This window comes from Rhinatrema bivittatum, chromosome 3 (genome assembly GCF_901001135.1).
Source record: "Rhinatrema bivittatum chromosome 3, aRhiBiv1.1, whole genome shotgun sequence".
NCBI classification, from domain to species: Eukaryota; Metazoa; Chordata; class Amphibia; order Gymnophiona; family Rhinatrematidae; genus Rhinatrema; species Rhinatrema bivittatum.
This window is the reverse complement of record NC_042617.1, coordinates 1,048,268-1,066,980: the sequence shown is the minus strand read 5'-3', so window position 1 is coordinate 1,066,980 and position 18,713 is coordinate 1,048,268. Positions and strand designations below refer to the sequence as shown.

Here is an 18,713-nt window from a genome sequence, read left to right as displayed (position 1 = left end):
GTCAACCGATGAAGACCCTCCACCTTCCTGGTCGCCCTTCTCTGTACCGCCTCCAACTTGTCCTTGTCTCTTTGTAGATACGGTCTCCAGAACTGAACACAGTACTCCAGGTGAGGCCTCACCAAGGACCTGTACAAGGGGATTATCACTTCCCTTTTCTTACTCGATATTCCTCTCTCTATGCATCCCAGCATTCTTCTGGCTTTTGCAATCGCCTTGTCGCATTGTTTCGCCGACTTCATATCATTAGACACTATCACCCCAAGGTCTCTCTCCTGCTCCGTGCACATCAGCCTTTCCCCCCCCATCGAATACAGTTCATTCGGATTTCCACTCCCCAAATGCATGACTTTGCACTTCTTGGCATTGAATTTCAGCTGCCATATCTTCGACCACCTTTCCAGCTTCCTTAAATCCCGTCTCATTCTCTCCACTCCTTCCGGCGTGTCCACTCTGTTGCAGATCTTAGTGTCGTCCGCAAAAAGACAAACCTTACCTTCTATCCCGTCCGCAATGTCGCTCACAAAGATATTGAACAGGACCGGTCCCAACACCGATCCTTGCGGTACACCACTTAAAACCGCTCTCTCTTCAGAGAAAGTTCCATTTACCATCACGCATTGTCTTCTGTCCGTCAACCAGTTTGCAATCCAGGTCACCACTTCGGCACTCACTCCCAAGCTTTTTGTTTTATTCACCAGTCTCCTGTGCGGAACCGTATCAAAAGCTTTCCCTCCTGCAGGAAAGCGAGGACCTCCGGCACGGATGACAAGACAGGATCCACCCTGCGAGCATTACACCAAGTGTCAAACACTGCCCAAACTCGAGCGTATGCTAAGGACGTGGACTGTTTCCTAGCCCTCAACAGGGTGGCTATCACCGCATCCGAGTACCCCTTGGACTTTAGGCGTTTCCTCTCAAAAGCCAAGCCGCGAGACAAAAGTGATACGCATCCTCCAAACAGACGGGTCCTTGACGCAGCAGGATCGCCTCCCCTCGAAACCGAAGGGGAGGTTCCACTGCCAACTGTAGGAGATCCGCGAACCACAGTCGTCGTGGCCACTCCGGCGCCACCAATATCACTTCCGCCGGATGCAACTCTATTCTCCGCAGTACCTTGCCTATCAAGGGCCAAGGAGGGAACACATAGAGCAACACGTTCGTGGGCCATGGAAGCACTAGCGCATCTACGCCCTCTGCCCCCCGTTCCCTTCGCCGACTGAAGAACCGCGGAGCCTTCGCGTTCTGAGCAGTGGCCATCAGATCCATGCGTGGCTGACCCCATCTGGCGCAGATGAGGCGATAAGCTACGTCCGGCAGCTCCCATTCTCCGGGGTCCAGCCGATGCCGGCTGAGGAAATCCGCTTGGACGCTGTCGCTTCCTGCTATGTGGGACGCTGCAATGTTGCTGAGATTCTGCTCCGCCCAGCCCATCAACCAGCTGGCTTCTTCCGCCACCTGTCGACTTCTTGTTCCGCCTTGCCGATTGATGTAGGCCACCGTGGTGGCATTGTCCGACAGCACACGTACCGCCTGGCCCCGAATCCACGGGTAGAAGGCGTGCAGCGCCAGGGACACGGCCCTGGTCTCCAAACAATTGATGGACCATTGTGACTGCTCCCTGGACCACTGCCCCTGAACTGAACGTCCCTGACAGACCGCTCCCCAGCCGGAGAGACTGGCGTTCATCGTGACTACCGTCCAGTTGGGCATGAGCAGTGATACTCCGCATGACAGATGTTCGGAGAGAAGCCACCACTGCAGGCTGGACCTGGCCCTGTCCGTGAGGGGCAGAGGCAGATAAAATTGTTCTGATGCTGGTTTCCAACGGGAGAGCAAAGCAGATTGCAACGGTCGAAGATGCGCGAAAGCCCAAGGGACTAAGGCTAGCGTTGATGCTATCGAACCCAAGACTATCAGATAATCACGCACCATCGGGCATCGTAGTGACAACAGGCGCCTCACCTGCAGCTGCAGCTTGTCCACTCTCTCCTGGGACAGGGAGATCCTGCCCCTCTCTGTGTCGAACAGAGCCCCCAGGTACTCCAACCTCTGGGTAGGCTCCAGATGACTCTTGGCGAGATTGATCACCCAGCCGAGGAACCGCAAGAGCTGTAGCACTCTGGAAACCGCCTGTCGGCACGCCAGCTCGGATTTGGCCCGAATGAGCCAATCGTCCAAGTAAGGGTGGACCAGGAGGCCCTCCCGCCTGAGCTGTGCTGCCACCACCACCATGACCTTGGTGAAAGTGCGTGGAGCAGTGGCTAGCCCGAAGGGAAGGGCCCTGAACTGATAATGTCTGCCCAGGATGCAAAACCGTAGGAATTTGTGATGAGACGGTCGGATTCCGATGTGCAGGTACGCCTGTGTTAGATCAAGCGAAGCTAGAAACTCGCCAGACCGTACCGAGGCCACCACCGAACGAATCGTCTCCATCTTGAAGCGTGGAACGCGCAGGCACCTGTTGACCCCTTTCAGATTCAAAATTGGTCGGAACGTGCCCTCTTTCTTTGGCACCATGAAGTATATGGAATAACTTCCCCGGTGATGCTGCTTTGGTGGTACGGGTGTAATGGCTCCTAGCGCTTCTAGGCTGCAGAGGTTCATTCTTACCACTGATTGTTTTTCGAACCCCTTGCAAGGCGACATGAGGAACTTGTCCACCGGCAGACGTGCAAAATCTAACGCGTAACTGTGACTTATCACGCTGAGAACCCACTGGTCCGAAGTTATCTTGGTCCATTCCTCGACAAACAGCACTAGCCTCGCCCCCACGTTTGGCACGAGGTCCGGGGGCTGCCGCGAGAAAAGGATCTCCCTCGTTTCATTGGGCCGCCTTGGGCCCCGATCCCGACGAGGGACCACCTTGTCTACCGAATTCCTTCCCTCGAAAGGACTGAGATCAAGAGGAAGTCCTGGAGGAACCGGATCGGTAGGTCGAGCCGGATCCGGACGATCTCTGCGCCCGCTGATGCCTGTTACTCTGAAAACGGCTTCTAGTGGAGAAGGATGTCCTAGGTCTAGGCCTGTCCTCCGGCAACTTGAATGCCCTGTTCTCCCCAAGGGACTGCATCAGATCGTCCAGTTGTTTTCCAAACAACAATTTCCCTTTAAAAGGCAACGAGCCCAGGTGAGCCTTGGACGACCCATCAGCCGCCCAGTTCCGGAGCCAGAGCAGACGGCGAGCAGAGATCGCCGATACCATAGCCCTGGCTGACGTCCGCAGTAAATCATACATAGCATCCGCACTGTAAGCAATCACCGCTTCCAGGTGATCCGCCTGCGCCGCCTCCCCTTCAGAGAGACCAGCGTTTGCCTGGAGATTCTGGGCCCAGCGCAGCCCGGCCCTCAGCGCAAAATTACTGCAGATGGCCGCCCGGACTCCTAGGGCGGAAACCTCAAAGACTTTCTTAAGCTGCACCTCCAGCTTTCTATCTTGAATATCCTTGAGTGCTGTAGCCCCCGTGACAGGAATTGTAGACCTCTTTGTCACTGCCGACACCGCTGCGTCGACCCGTGGGAGGCGAAGAAGTTCCAAGACCTCCTCTGGTAGAGGATACAGCTTGTCCATGGCCATACTCACCTTCAGGCCCAGCTCAGGAGTATCCCACTCCCGGAAGAGGATGTCGGACGCCGAGAAGTGAAACGGGAAGGACAGCGCTGGACCCGCAAGTCCCAACAACACCGGATCCATATTGGCCCCCTGCCGGGACTCCACCGGCGGAGCTTCCACTCCTAGCTCCTGGAGGATGGCCGGGATGAGGGGCGCCAGTTCGTCTCTCCGGAAAAGGCGAACCACTTTCGGGTCATCGCTCTCTGTCGCCTGCGTTCCTTTGCCGGTTCCCGGCTGGACTGGCCCCTCATCATCCAGACCTTTTGGTCCTGCTGGGGCCCCTGAGGACGAATCCTCTCCCTCGGAGGAGGTGGACACCGTGTCCGAGTCCTGCGGGGCGCCCCTCAGCTGCCGTTTCTCCCTCGACGGCCCTTTCCGAGCTTGATCCCGCGCCGTCCTCTTCCGGGGCTGAGAGGGCTCCTCTGAGCCCCCCGAGGTCCTGGACTTCTTAGACTTCTTCCTGGAATTTTTATACTGCATCAACTTCCGCAGCAGCAAGGAGAAATCCTCAGAGAACGAGGCCTCCGAGTCAGAGGAGGCCTCCTCCATACTCCTGCTACCCGGCGAGATCCGCCCCCCCGGGGGCCCGTTGTTGCGGCGATAGCGGGGGAGGCTGGCCGCCATTACCGGCAGCCTTTCTCGTGGCGTCCCGAACAGCTTCCAAAATGGCCGCCGTTCCCGCGCTAAGTGGGAACGGCTCAGCCCCGACTTCCTCTGAGTGTCCGGTGCGCGGCGGTGACCGCGCCGGCTGAGGACGGCCCCTCCGACCGCCCTCCGACGGTCCCTCACCGCTGGACACGCAGTTGGTGCAGACCCCGTCGCGTGAGACTCGCACGTGCGGCAAGCCATCCCCCTGGGCATTCCCCGGACCCCGGCAGAAGAAGAGGACAGAAAAGAACAACAATCGCCCCCCTCCTGCGAAGCAACCCCGAGAGACTCGACCGGGAACGAGAGAGAGAGCCTAGCAAAAACAAAAGTCCTCTGTTTTTTTTTGTTTTTTTTTTTAAACCTTTACCGCTGTCCAGGTCCTGAACTCTTCTGCTCCAGCGGGGGTGAGTGAACCGGGCTCCCCGGTGTCACCCCCGACGCTGCTGCCAACCCCGGCCGGGTCCTCGACCCTCAGCAGTGGTCTCAACCAGGGGGGGATGGTCCCCTCAGAACCTTCCCAACCCCCCTGGGAGACTTACGACAGAGGAGACTTTTCTTCTTACTTTTCTGAAATTAGAAGATTACTTTTCCCTTATTATTATTATTATTATTTTTTTTTTTTGCAAACTATCCCTGACTAACTAAAAATCAACCCAGGGATCCCAGAGACTGTGGGTGGACCTGCCCCATCTGCTGGAGACAGAGAAAGACTGAGGGGCTGTGGGTGGCACCTTACTTATGTAGGGAGCACGACAAGTTTTGCTCTGTCTCCATCTGCTGGTGCGGAGTCACAACCCAGTTGTCTGGACTGATCCGGGTACGTACAGGGAAATCTTTTTTTTGAGATGCCGTGACCAGAATTGTACACAGTATTCAAGGTGCGGTCTCACCATGGAGCGATACAGAGGCATTATGACATTTTCCGTTTTATTCACCATTCCCTTTCTAATAATTCCCAACATTCTGTTTGCTTTTTTGACTGCCGCAGCACACTGAACCAACGATTTCAATGTGTTATCCACTATGACGCCTAGATCTCTTTCTTGAGTGGTAGCTCCTAATATGGAACCTAACATTGTGTAACTATAACATGGGTTATTTTTCCCTATATATATGCATCACCTTGGACTTATTCACATTAAATTTCATCTGCCATTTGGATGCCTAATATTCCAGTCTCAGAAGGTCTTCCTGCAATTTATCACAATCTGCTTGTGGTTTAACTACTGCTACCTTATTGACTGACTAAAAATACAAACAGTCTAACTTGTTTATTCACTGCCTACCTACTGCTACCTTATTGACTATTTAAAAATGCAAACAGTCTAACTTGTTTATTCACTGCCTTTCTGACTATTAAAGGCACAAACACACTAAATAATATTCCCAAATAGTTAACTTTGCCCCAATACTTTTAAAAAAGTCAATGTCCCAAGCAAAAACTTACTGATTCCTTTCAGCCACCAGCAAGGTGATCCTCTCCTCTCAGTGTTTCCACTGGAAATTGCTAGGTTTTTGCCCTGCTGATCCCCGTGCGCCCGAGTCAGCTGCTTTACTCTTTATCTGCCTAAGCCACAGTCCTACGTCCTGCATGCCTCAATACATGAACTGATTCTCTTCCATTTTGTCTCAGAAGCACTCATCATAGTTCAGCCACACCCACCCCTCGTATTACACCTTGAGGATGGTATTGGCATAACTCATCAGCCCAAACTGCGCAGGATCATTCTGCCCCACTACGCTGACCATCCTGAGAAAAGCTCTGGCCCAGTTAACTATGTTCTTCGGTACCTTCATATCTGGACCGCTTGCCTCCTCCCGATCCTAGATCTTTTGCTTATCTCCTTTCTTCCTCCTCCCTTCCATTATGCTAAAAATATCAACATAAATGCATTTGTTGATTTTCTTTTGCAATGGCCTAGGAACGCTCTCCCACAATTACAACAATTTCTTTTTACTGTAAATAAGAGCCACTTATAAAAGCGTGGCTGTACTACAAGCTGAAAAATGAAATTGCAGACCTGCTATTAGTAATTTGTAAACTGCCATTAAAATCAGCCAACCTAATGCCAATTTTTAAAAATGGTTCCAGGGGTGATCCAAGAAAATACAGACTGGCGAGTCTGATGTCAATGCTGGGCAAAATGGTAGAAACTATAATAACCAACAAAATTACTGAACATATAGCTAGTCATAGTTTAACGGGACTAAGTCAATATGGATTTTGCCAAGGGAAGACTTGCCTCACAAATTTGCAATATTTTTTTTGAAGACATAAACAAACATGTTGATAAAAGTGAGACAGTTGATATAGTATATCTGGATTTTCAGAAGACATTTAAGAAAATACCTCACGAGAGATTCTTGAGGAAATTAAAGAGTCATGGGATAAGAGGCAATGTTTGTGGATTGGGAACTGGTTAAAAGACAGAAAACAGAGTAGGGCTAAATCAATTTTCTCAACAGAGAAAGCTAAATAGTGAAATATTCCAGGGATCTGTACTGGGACCACTGCTTTATAACATTTATAAAATGACCTACAAATGGGAATGAGGTGATCAATTTTCAGATACAAAATTATTCAAAGTTGTTAAATCACAAGAGAACTGTGAGAAATTGCAAGAGAAACTTTAAAGACCAGGCATCCAAATGGCAGATGACATTTAATGTGGACAAGTGAAGTGGAGGAGTAGCTTAGTGGTTAGAGCAGCGGGCTACAAACCAGGATTCAAACCCCACTGCCACTCCTTGTAACCTTGGGCAATCACTTTACCTTCCCTTTGGCTTTGAAATGCCAAAAAGCAGAATATAAATCAAATAAATAAGTGCAAAGTGATACACATATAGAAGAAAAGCAACCTATATTATAGCCACATAATACAAGGTTCCACATCAGGAGTCAACACCCAGGATAAGGATCTAGGCATCATCGTAGATATATTGAAATGCTCTGCCCAGTGAGCAGCAGCCAAGAGAGCAAAAAGAACGCTAGAAATTATTAGGAAAGGAATGGAGAATAAACAGAGAATATCATAATGTCTCTGTATCACTCCATGGTGCATCCTCATCTTGTGTTCATATATCATACACAAACAGAATGCTGGGGATTATTAGGAAAGGAAGGGAGAATAAAACAGAGAATATCATAATGCCTCTGTATCACTCCATGGTGCATCCTCATCTTGTGTTCATATATCATACACAAACAGAATGCTGGGGATTATTAGGAAAGGAATGGAGAATAAAACAGAGAATATCATAATGCCTCTGTATCACTCCATGGTGCATCCTCATCTTGTGTTCATATATCATACACAAACAGAATGCTGGGGATTATTAGGAAAGGAATGGAGAATAAAACAGAGAATATCATAATGCCTCTGTATTGCTCCATGGTGCATCCTCATCTTGTGTTCATATATCATACACAAACAGAATGCTGGGGATCATTAGGAAAGGAATGGAGAATAAAACAGAGAATATCATAATGCCTCTGTATCACTCCATGGTGCATCCTCATCTTGTGTTCATATATCATACACAAACAGAATGCTGGGGATTATTAGGAAAGGAATGGAGAATAAAACAGAGAATATCATAATGCCTCTGTATCACTCCATGGTGCATACTCATCTTGTGTTCATATATCATACACAAACAGAATGCTGGGGATTATTAGGAAAGGAATGGAGAATAAAACAGAGAATATCATAATGTCTCTGTATTACTCCATGGTGCATCCTCATCTTGTGTTCATATATCATACACAAACAGAATGCTGGGGATTATTAGGAAAGGAATGGAGAATAAAACAGAGAATATCATAATGCCTCTGTATCACTCCATGGTGCATCCTCATCTTGTGTTCATATATCATACACAAACAGAATGCTGGGGATTATTAGGAAAGGAATGGAGAATAAAACAGAGAATATCATAATGTCTCTGTATCACTCCATGGTGCATCCTCATCTTGTGTTCATATATCATACACAAACAGAATGCTGGGGATTATTAGGAAAGGAATGGAGAATAAAACAGAGAATATCATAATGCCTCTGTATCACTCCATGGTGCATCCTCATCTTGTGTTCATATATCATACACAAACAGAATGCTGGGGATTATTAGGAAAGGAATGGAGAATAAAACAGAGAATAAAACAGAGAATATCATAATGCCTCTGTATCACTCCATGGTGCATCCTCATCTTGTGTTCATATATCATACACAAACAGAATGCTGGGGATTATTAGGAAAGGAATGGAGAATAAAACAGAGAATTTCATAATGCCCCCGTATCACTCCATGGTGCATCCTCATCTTGTGTTCATATATCATACACAAACAGAATGCTAGGGATTATTAGGAAAGGAATGGAGAATAAAACAGAGAATATCATAATGCCTCTGTATCACTCCATGGTGCATCCTCATCTTGTGTTCATATATCATACACAAACAGAATGCTGGGGATCATTAGGAAAGGAATGGAGAATAAAACAGAGAATATCATAATGCCTCTGTATTACTCCATGGTGCATCCTCATCTTGTGTTCATATATCATACACAAACAGAATGCTGGGGATTATTAGGAAAGGAATGGAGAATAAAACAGAGAATATCATAATGCCTCTGTATCACTCCATGGTGCATCCTCATCTTGTGTTCATATATCATACACAAACAGAATGCTGGGGATTATTAGGAAAGGAATGGAGAATAAAACAGAGAATATCATAATGCCTCTGTATCACACCATTGTGCATCCTCATCTTGTGTTCATATATCATACACAAACAGAATGCTGGGGATCATTAGGAAAGGAATGGAGAATAAAACAGAGAATATCATAATGCCTCTGTATCACTCCATGGTGCATCCTCATCTTGTGTTCATATATCATACACAAACAGAATGCTGGGGATTATTAGGAAAGGAATGGAGAATAAAACAGAGAATATCATAATGTCTCTGTATCACTCCATGGTGCATCCTCATCTTGTGTTCATATATCATACACAAACAGAATGCTGGGGATTATTAGGGAAGGAATGGAGAATAAACAGAGAATATCATAATGCCTCTGTATCACTCCATGGTGCATCCTCATCTTCTGTTCATATATCATACACAAACAGAATGCTGGGGATCATTAGGAAAGGAATGGAGAATAAAACAGAGAATATCATAATGCCTCTGTATCGCTCCATGGTGCATCCTCATCTTGTGTTCATATATCATACACAAACAGAATGCTGGGGATTATTAGGAAAGGAATGGAGAATAAAACAGAGAATATCATAATGTCTCTGTATCACTCCATGGTGCATCCTCATCTTGTGTTCATATATCATACACAAACAGAATGCTGGGGATAATTAGGGAAGGAATGGAGAATAAAACAGAGAATATCATAATGTCTCTGTATCACTCCATGGTGCATCCTCATCTTGTGTTCATATATCATACACAAACAGAATCCTGGGGATCATTAGGAAAGGAATGGAGAATAAAACAGAGAATATCATAATGCCTCTGTATCGCTCCATGGTGCATCCTCATCTTGTGTTCATATATCATACACAAACAGAATGCTGGGGATTATTAGGAAAGGAATGGAGAATAAAACAGAGAATATCATAATGTCTCTGTATCACTCCATGGTGCATCCTCATCTTGTGTTCATATATCATACACAAACAGAATGCTGGGGATAATTAGGGAAGGAATGGAGAATAAAACAGAGAATATCATAATGTCTCTGTATCACTCCATGGTGCATCCTCATCTTGTGTTCATATATCATACACAAACAGAATGCTGGGGATTATTAGGAAAGGAATGGAGAATAAAACAGAGAATATCATAATGCCTCTGTATCACTCCATGGTGCATCCTCATCTTGTGTTCATATATCATACACAAACAGAATGCTGGGGATTATTAGGAAAGGAATGGAGAATAAAACAGAGAATATCATAATGTCTCTGTATCACTCCATGGTGCATCCTCATCTTGTGTTCATATATCATACACAAACAGAATGCTGGGGATTATTAGGGAAGGAATGGAGAATAAACAGAGAATATCATAATGCCTCTGTATCACTCCATGGTGCATCCTCATCTTGTGTTCATATATCATACACAAACAGAATGCTGGGGATCATTAGGAAAGGAATGGAGAATAAAACAGAGAATATCATAATGCCTCTGTATCGCTCCATGGTGCATCCTCATCTTGTGTTCATATATCATACACAAACAGAATGCTGGGGATTATTAGGAAAGGAATGGAGAATAAAACAGAGAATATCATAATGCCTCTGTATCACTCCATGGTGCATCCTCATCTTGTGTTCATATATCATACACAAACAGAATGCTAGGGATTATTAGGAAAGGAATGGAGAATAAAACAGAGAATATCATAATGTCTCTGTATTACTCCATGGTGCATCCTCATCTTGTGTTCATATATCATACACAAACAGAATGCTGGGGATTATTAGGAAAGGAATGGAGAATAAAACAGAGAATATCATAATGCCTCTGTATCACTCCATGGTGCATCCTCATCTTGTGTTCATATATCATACACAAACAGAATGCTGGGGATTATTAGGAAAGGAATGGAGAATAAAACAGAGAATATCATAATGCCTCTGTATCACTCCATGGTGCATCCTCATCTTGTGTTCATATATCATACACAAACAGAATGCTGGGGATTATTAGGAAAGGAATGGAGAATAAAACAGAGAATATCATAATGCCTCTTTATCACTCCATGGTGCATCCTCATCTTGTGTTCATATATCATACACAAACAGAATGCTGGGGATTATTAGGAAAGGAATGGAGAATAAAACAGAGAATATCATAATGTCTCTGTATCACTCCATGGTGCATCCTCATCTTGTGTTCATATATCATACACAAACAGAATGCTGGGGATTATTAGGAAAGGAATGGAGAATAAAACAGAGAATATCATAATGCCTCTGTATCACTCCATGGTGCATCCTCATCTTGTGTTCATATATCATACACAAACAGAATGCTGGGGATTATTAGGAAAGGAATGGAGAATAAAACAGAGAATATCATAATGCCTCTGTATCACTCCATGGTGCATCCTCATCTTGTGTTCATATATCATACACAAACAGAATGCTGGGGATTATTAGGAAAGGAATGGAGAATAAAACAGAGAATATCATAATGTCTCTGTATTACTCCATGGTGCATCCTCATCTTGTGTTCATATATCATACACAAACAGAATGCTGGGGATTATTAGGAAAGGAATGGAGAATAAACAAAGAATATCATAATGCCTCTGTATCACTCCATGGTGCGACCTCATCTTGTGTTCATATATCATACACAAACAGAATGCTGGGGATTATTAGGAAAGGAATGGAGAATAAAACAGAGAATATCATAATGCCTCTGTATTGCTCCATGGTGCATCCTCATCTTGTGTTCATATATCATACACAAACAGAATGCTGGGGAACATTAGGAAAGGAATGGAGAATAAAACAGAGAATATCATAATGCCTCTGTATCACTCCATGGTGCATCCTCATCTTGTGTTCATATATCATACACAAACAGAATGCTGGGGATTATTAGGAAAGGAATGGAGAATAAAACAGAGAATATCTTAATGCCTCTGTATCACTCCATGGTGCATCCTCATCTTGTGTTCATATATCATACACAAACAGAATGCTGGGGATTATTAGGAAAGGAATGGAGAATAAACAGAGAATATCTTAATGCCTCTGTATCACTCCATGGTGCATCCTCATCTTGTGTTCATATATCATACACAAACAGAATGCTGGGGATTATTCAGGAAAGGAATGGAGAATAAAACAGAGAATATCATAATGCCTCTGTATCACACCATTGTGCATCCTCATCTTGTGTTCATATATCATACACAAACAGAATGCTAGGGATTATTAGGAAAGGAATGGAGAATAAAACAGAGAATATCATAATGCCTCTGTATCACTCCATGGTGCATCCTCATCTTGTGTTCATATATCATACACAAACAGAATGCTGGGGATTATTAGGAAAGGAATGGAGAATAAAACAGAGAATATCATAATGCCTCTGTATCACTCCATGGTGCAAACTCATCTTGTGTTCATATATCATACACAAACAGAATGCTGGGGATTATTAGGAAAGGAATGGAGAATAAAACAGGGAATATCATAATGTCTCTGTATCACTCCATGGTGCATCCTCATCTTGTGTTCATATATCATACACAAACAGAATGCTGGGGATTATTAGGAAAGAAATAGAGAATAAAACAGAGAATATCATAATGTCTCTGTATCACTCCATGGTGCATCCTCATAAGAACATAAGAACATAAGAAATTGCCATGCTGGGTCAGACCAAGGGTCCATCAAGCCCAGCATCCTGTTTCCAACAGAGGCCAAACCAGGCCACAAGAACCTGGCAATTACCCAAACACCTAGAAGATCCCATGCTACTGATGCAATTAATAGCAGTGACTATTCCCTAAGTAAACTTGATTAATAGCAGTTAATGGACTTCTCTTCCAAGAACTTATCCAAACCTTTTTTGAACCCAGCTACACTAACTGCACTAACCACATCCTCTGGCAACAAATTCCAGAGATTTATTGTGCGTTGAGTGAAAAAGAATTTTCTCCGATTAGTCTTAAATGTGCTACTTGCTAACTTCATGGAATGCCCCCTAGTCCTTCTATTATTCGAAAGTGTAAATAACCGAGTCACATCTACTCGTTCAAGACCTCTCATGATCTTAAAGACCTCTATGATATCCCCCCTCAGCCGTCTCTTCTCCAAGCTGAACAGCCCTAACCTCTTCAGCCTTTCCTCATAGGGGAGCTGTTCCATCCCCTTTATCATTTTGGTTGCCCTTCTCTGTACCTTCTCCATTGCAACTATATCTTTTTTGAGATACGGCGACCAGAATTGTACACAGTATTCAAGGTGTGGTCTCACCATGGAGCGATATAGAGGCATTATGACATTTTCCGTTTTATTAACCATTCCCTTCCTAATAATTCCTAACATTTTATTTGCTTTTTTGACTGCTGCAGCACACTGAACCGACGATTTCAATGTGTTATCCACTATGACGCCTAGATCTCTTTCTTGGGTGGTAGCTCCTAATATGGAACCTAACATCGTGTAACTACAGCTAGGGTTATTTTTCCCTATATGCAACACCTTGCACTTGTCCACATTAAATTTCATCTGCCATTTGGATGCCCAATCTTCCAGTCTTGCAAGGTCCTCCTGTAATGTATCACAGTCTGCTTGTGATTTAACTACTCTGAATAATTTTGTATCATCTGCAAATTTGATAACATCACTCATCGTATTCCTTTCCAGATCATTTATATATATATTGAAAAGCACCGGTCCAAGTACAGATCCCTGAGGCACTCCACTGTTTACCCTTTTCCACTGAGAATATTGACCATTTAGTCCTACTCTCTGTTTCCTGTCTTTTAACCAGTTTGTAATCCACGAAAGGACATCGCCTCCTATCCCATGACTTTTTAGTTTTCGTAGAAGCCTCTCATGAGGGACTTTGTCAAACGCCTTGTGTATGTTCATATATCATACACAAACAGAAAGCTGGGGATTATTAGGAAAGGAATGGAGAATAAAACAGAGAATATCCTAATGCCTCTGTATCACTCCATGGTGCATCCTCATCTTGTGTTCATATATCATACACAAACAGAATGTTGGGGATTATTAGGACAGGAATGGAGAATAAAACAGAGAATATCATAATGTCTCTGTATCACTCCATGGTGCATCCTCATCTTGTGTTCATATATCATACACAAACAGAATGCTGGGGATTATTAGGAAAGGAATGGAGAATAAAACAGAGAATATCATAATGTCTCTGTATCACTCCATGGTGCATCCTCATCTTGTGTTCATATATCATACACAAACAGAATGCTGGGGATTATTAGGAAAGGAATGGAGAATAAAACAGAGAATATCATAATGTCTCTGTATCACTCCATGGTGCATCCTCATCTTGTCTTCATATATCATACACAAACAGAATGCTGGGGATTATTAGGAAAGGAATGGAGAATAAAACAGAGAATATCATAATGTCTCTGTATCACTCCATGGTGCATCCTCATCTTGTGTTCATATATCATACACAAACAGAATGCTGGGGATTATTAGGAAAGGAATGGAGAATTAAACAGAGAATATCATAATGTCTCTGTATCACTCCATGGTGCATCCTCATCTTGTGTTCATATATCATACACAAACAGAATGCTGGGGATTATTAGGAAAGGAATGGAGAATAAAACAGAGAATATCATAATGTCTCTGTATCACTCCATGGTGCATCCTCATCTTGTGTTCATATATCATACACAAACAGAATGCTGGGGATTATCAGGAAAGGAATGGAGAATAAAACAGAGAATATCATAATGCCTCTGTATCACTCCATGGTGCGACCTCATCTTGTGTTCATATATCATACACAAACAGAATGCTGGGGATTATTAGGAAAGGAATGGAGAATAAAACAGAGAATATCATAATGCCTCTGTATCACTTCATGGTGCATCCTCATCTTGAGTATTGTGTGCTGTTCTGGTCACCACATCTCGTGAAAAATATATAGTAGAATTAGAAAAGGTATAGAGAAGGGCAACCAAGATGATAAAGGGGATGGAACAATTCTCCTATGAAGAAAGGCTAAAGAGGTTAGGACTCTTCAGCTTGGAAAAGAGACGGCTGAGAAGAGATAAGATAGAAGTCTATAAAATGAGTAGACTGGAATGAGTAAACACAAATCAGTTTATTTTTTCAAAAAGTACAAAGCCTACGGGACATGCAATGAAATTACTAGGTAGTACATTTAAAACAAATAGGAGAAAATCATTTTTACACTGCATAATTAAACTCTTGGATTCATTGGCAAAGGCTGCAGTAAAAGCTGTTAGTGTTTGGACAAGCTCCATTTATAAAATGGGGATTTGGGATATAAATGACCCTTAAATTCAGCATGCCACTGGAAGAGCCATAATTTGCTCCCACCAATGGAATAACCCTTAAGCAGTCTACATATTAGATAACCTCTTTGTCTTTATGATTTACCCACCCTGTCTCCTGGTATCTCCCTTCCCCTCTACTGGACAAGCCAGTCTTTAAGTGGGAGCACTTCCATTGTCCTTGGAAAGACTCCAGATGGGCTGCATCTCTCTCCTGCAGCCACAATCACCTCCTCCTATAGCACGACCAAACCCAGATAAACATTACGCTGCACATACTTCCTTAGGAATCCATTGCAAGGAGGAGAACTGCGAAGCAGAAAAAGCTAACCAATTTGTGACTGAAAATGGGGAACACAAGAAGCACATCCTGGCCCTGCTGAAAAGGTGGCAGCAGGTTGCAATCTCATGTGATGAGCCGGGGGCAGAGGAAGAACATTCCTTTGGAATTTGCCTGTATTAGTACAGAGCCTAGAATAACCCCACAACATAGCTGCATTTACAGGCTTCCCTTATTAACCATCCTAATAAGCCCTTCTTGGGGTTAAGAGCATTTCCTCTAGCTCCATCTCACACCTCCCTAGGGTGTTTAGAGTTTTCTCTTCAGTTGCTCCTTCACAGCCCTTCCTGAGATTTAGAAAGCTCCTCCCGGGGCAGAGAATCTGCCCCTTAAGTAACCAAGAAGCATTCTTTGGTTAGCAGCACTAGACAGAAGGGGGAGGATCCATTCAAGTTCAGCCCCTGGAAATGGGTGCCTCCCTAGGGGGCTTTTAGCAGCTCCCTACTGCGAGCCTGGGAAGTTAGGAGCTAGTCAGGAGATGACCTTTTTTGTGCTTTTTAGGCCCAGTCAGAGGGAACTGGCTAATCCAGCCTGGGACTCCTGACCAGGATCAGGAAGTTGGCGCTGCCAGCCTACTCCCTAGCTGGTTTGATAGTCCTCCAGGTCATTTTTGGGATTTTAAGCTTTCTGTGGACAGCTAGTCCTCCCTTGGATTCAGGGCATGGGGCAGCCTATGTCTGGGACGCACAGGGATAGAGAAGCAACCTGCTCCTGAGCTGCTAACCCGTTATGAGGAGTAACTCCAGGGTTATATTTGGTTAAGGAAAAAAGGGACACCAAGTTTAACCATCCAGAAGGAAGATTTTTGGCTGCCCCTTCCTGCCTGCATTGCAGCAGGGTAAGAAACCTGCTTCCAGGGAGAGTCCGAGAATGAGAAAAATCCAAAGAGAGGCAGAAACTAACCATGAGTGCAAGCACTGTAAAGAGACACCAATCCAGAGTCTTCAGCCCCTGGAGAGAGGAAAGAGATCACTCTCTGTGCAAGGACAGGACTTTCTGGCTTTCCTGCTCACTTAAAGTTTCCCTGCATCTCATGTAACCCAGGAGGCTGACAGAATCCCTTAGCTACTTAAAGATTCCTGCACAGAGAGAATACCTGTAATTAAGAGAAGAGAGACTGTGCTGTTGGAAACATTTATTGTGCCATCTGCAACTATTTTCTTCAGTGCATCCACTGGTTATTTGAGCACACAGGAAGAGAAGTGACCCCTCTCCCAGAAATAAGCAAGAGGAAGTTAGCAACCCCTGCACTGGGACCTGAAAGGAAACCTTTCCCCCCAAGTCAAAGAATTCACACCCTGGGAAAAGGGGCACAGTAAAGAGCTAGTCAGGGTTCCTGTCCCCAAGAACTTACAAATACTTTTATGGCCATACCCATATAGGACACGCACACCAGGGCGCGGTTACACATTTTTATTTACATTTGGCATCCATCTATCCAACCAAGCTTAAGGAAAACAATAATACCGATGATCGCACAAATAAAAGTACACTTTTTCTCCTTCTAAGCCCCTCCTGAGGATAAGGGTGCTCTTTCAGTGCCTTCCCAGTCTGTCCCTGGGGATTAGAGATCTGTGCCTCCTCCTTTCCAGTCCTTCTTGGGTTTAGAGCAGTTGGCCTACTCCTTCCCATCCCCTCCTGAGGCTCAAAGTGCCCCCTACAATTTATAAAGTTCTTTCTAGTCTCCTGAACAATTGTGAACAGATGAGATACTCCAGTGCTTTCTGAACCAACCACTGGTTCCCAACCAAGCATCTAAGGGATCTCCCTAGGCCCATGTCAAGCTGCAGACGCCCAACGAGGTTAGAGCTGCAGCCTGCACATCACTAGGAGTCAGAGTAAATACGCACTTCTGCCGCTCCGTCTTGTACTGCTGGGAACAGTCATCAAAGAGCTTCTGGTTCATCTCCATGAAGAGCTTCAGGGCATTGTAGATCAGACCGTGAATTGTTCTGCACAATAAACGAGAGAGAGAGAGAGAGAGAGGTCACAGAAAGTGAGGGTGGATAGAGAGGTAACAGAACAAGAGTGAGAGGTGACAGACAAGAAGAATTTCCCTATAAATAAGAACATAAGAACATAAGAACATGCCATACTGGGTCAGACCAAGGGTCCATCAAGCCCAGCATCCTGTTTCCAACAGTGGCCAATCCAGGCCATAAGAACCTGGCAAGTACCCAAACACTAAGTCTATTCCATGTAACCATTGCTAATGGCAGTGGCTATTCTCTAAGGGGCGGATTTTCAGAGCCCTGCTCGCGTAAATCCGCCCAAAACCGGGCGGATTTACGCGAGCAGGGCCCTGCGCGCCGGGAAACCTATTTTACATAGGCCTCCCGGCGCGCGCAGAGCCCCGGGACTCGCGTAAGTCCCGGGGTTCTCGGAGGGGGGGCGTGTCGGGGGTGGGCCCGGTCGTCGCGGCGTTTCGGGAGCGTGTCGGCAGCGTTTTGGGGGCGGGTACGGGGGTGTGGCTACGGCCCGGGGGCATGGCCGCGCCCTCCGTACCCGCCCCCAGGTCGCGGCCCGGCGCACAGGAGGCCCGCTGGCGCGCGGGGATTTACGCCTCCCTCTGGGAGGCGTAAATCCCCCAACAAAGGTAAGGGGGGGGCTTAGACAGGGCCGGGCGGGTGGGTTAGGTAGGGGAAGGTGAGGGGAGGGCAAAGGAAAGTTCCCTCCGAGGCCGCTCCGATTTCGGAGCGGCCTCGGAGGGAACGGGGTAGGCTGCGCGGCTCGGCGCGCGCCGGCTATACAAAATTCATAGCCTTGCGCGCGCCGATCCAGGATTTTAGTGGATACGCGCGGCTCCGGGCGTATCCACTAAAATCCAGCGTACTTTTGTTTGCGCCTGGAGCGCAAACAAAAGTAGGCTATTCGCGCGCCTTTTAAAATCCGCCCCTAAGTGAACTTAATAGCAGGTAATGGACTTCTCCTCCAAGAACTTATCCAATCCTTTTTTAAACAAAGCTATACTAACTGCACTAACCACATCCTCTGGTAACAAATTCCAGAGTTTAATTGTGCGTTGAGTAAAAAAGAACT

General features: G+C 45.4%; 1 protein-coding gene across 3 annotated transcripts in view; it reads right to left on the bottom strand.

The window, feature by feature from the left end:
• Window positions 1–18,713, bottom strand: part of PPP2R5D (protein phosphatase 2 regulatory subunit B'delta) — a 374,106-nt gene that overhangs the window by 109,853 nt on the left and 245,540 nt on the right. For all 3 annotated transcript variants that reach the window (XM_029592779.1, XM_029592780.1, XM_029592781.1), the window contains exon 13: window positions 17,525–17,626. In XM_029592779.1, coding sequence (XP_029448639.1) covers window positions 17,525–17,626 — 102 coding nt within the window. The remainder of the gene's footprint in view (window positions 1–17,524; window positions 17,627–18,713) is intronic.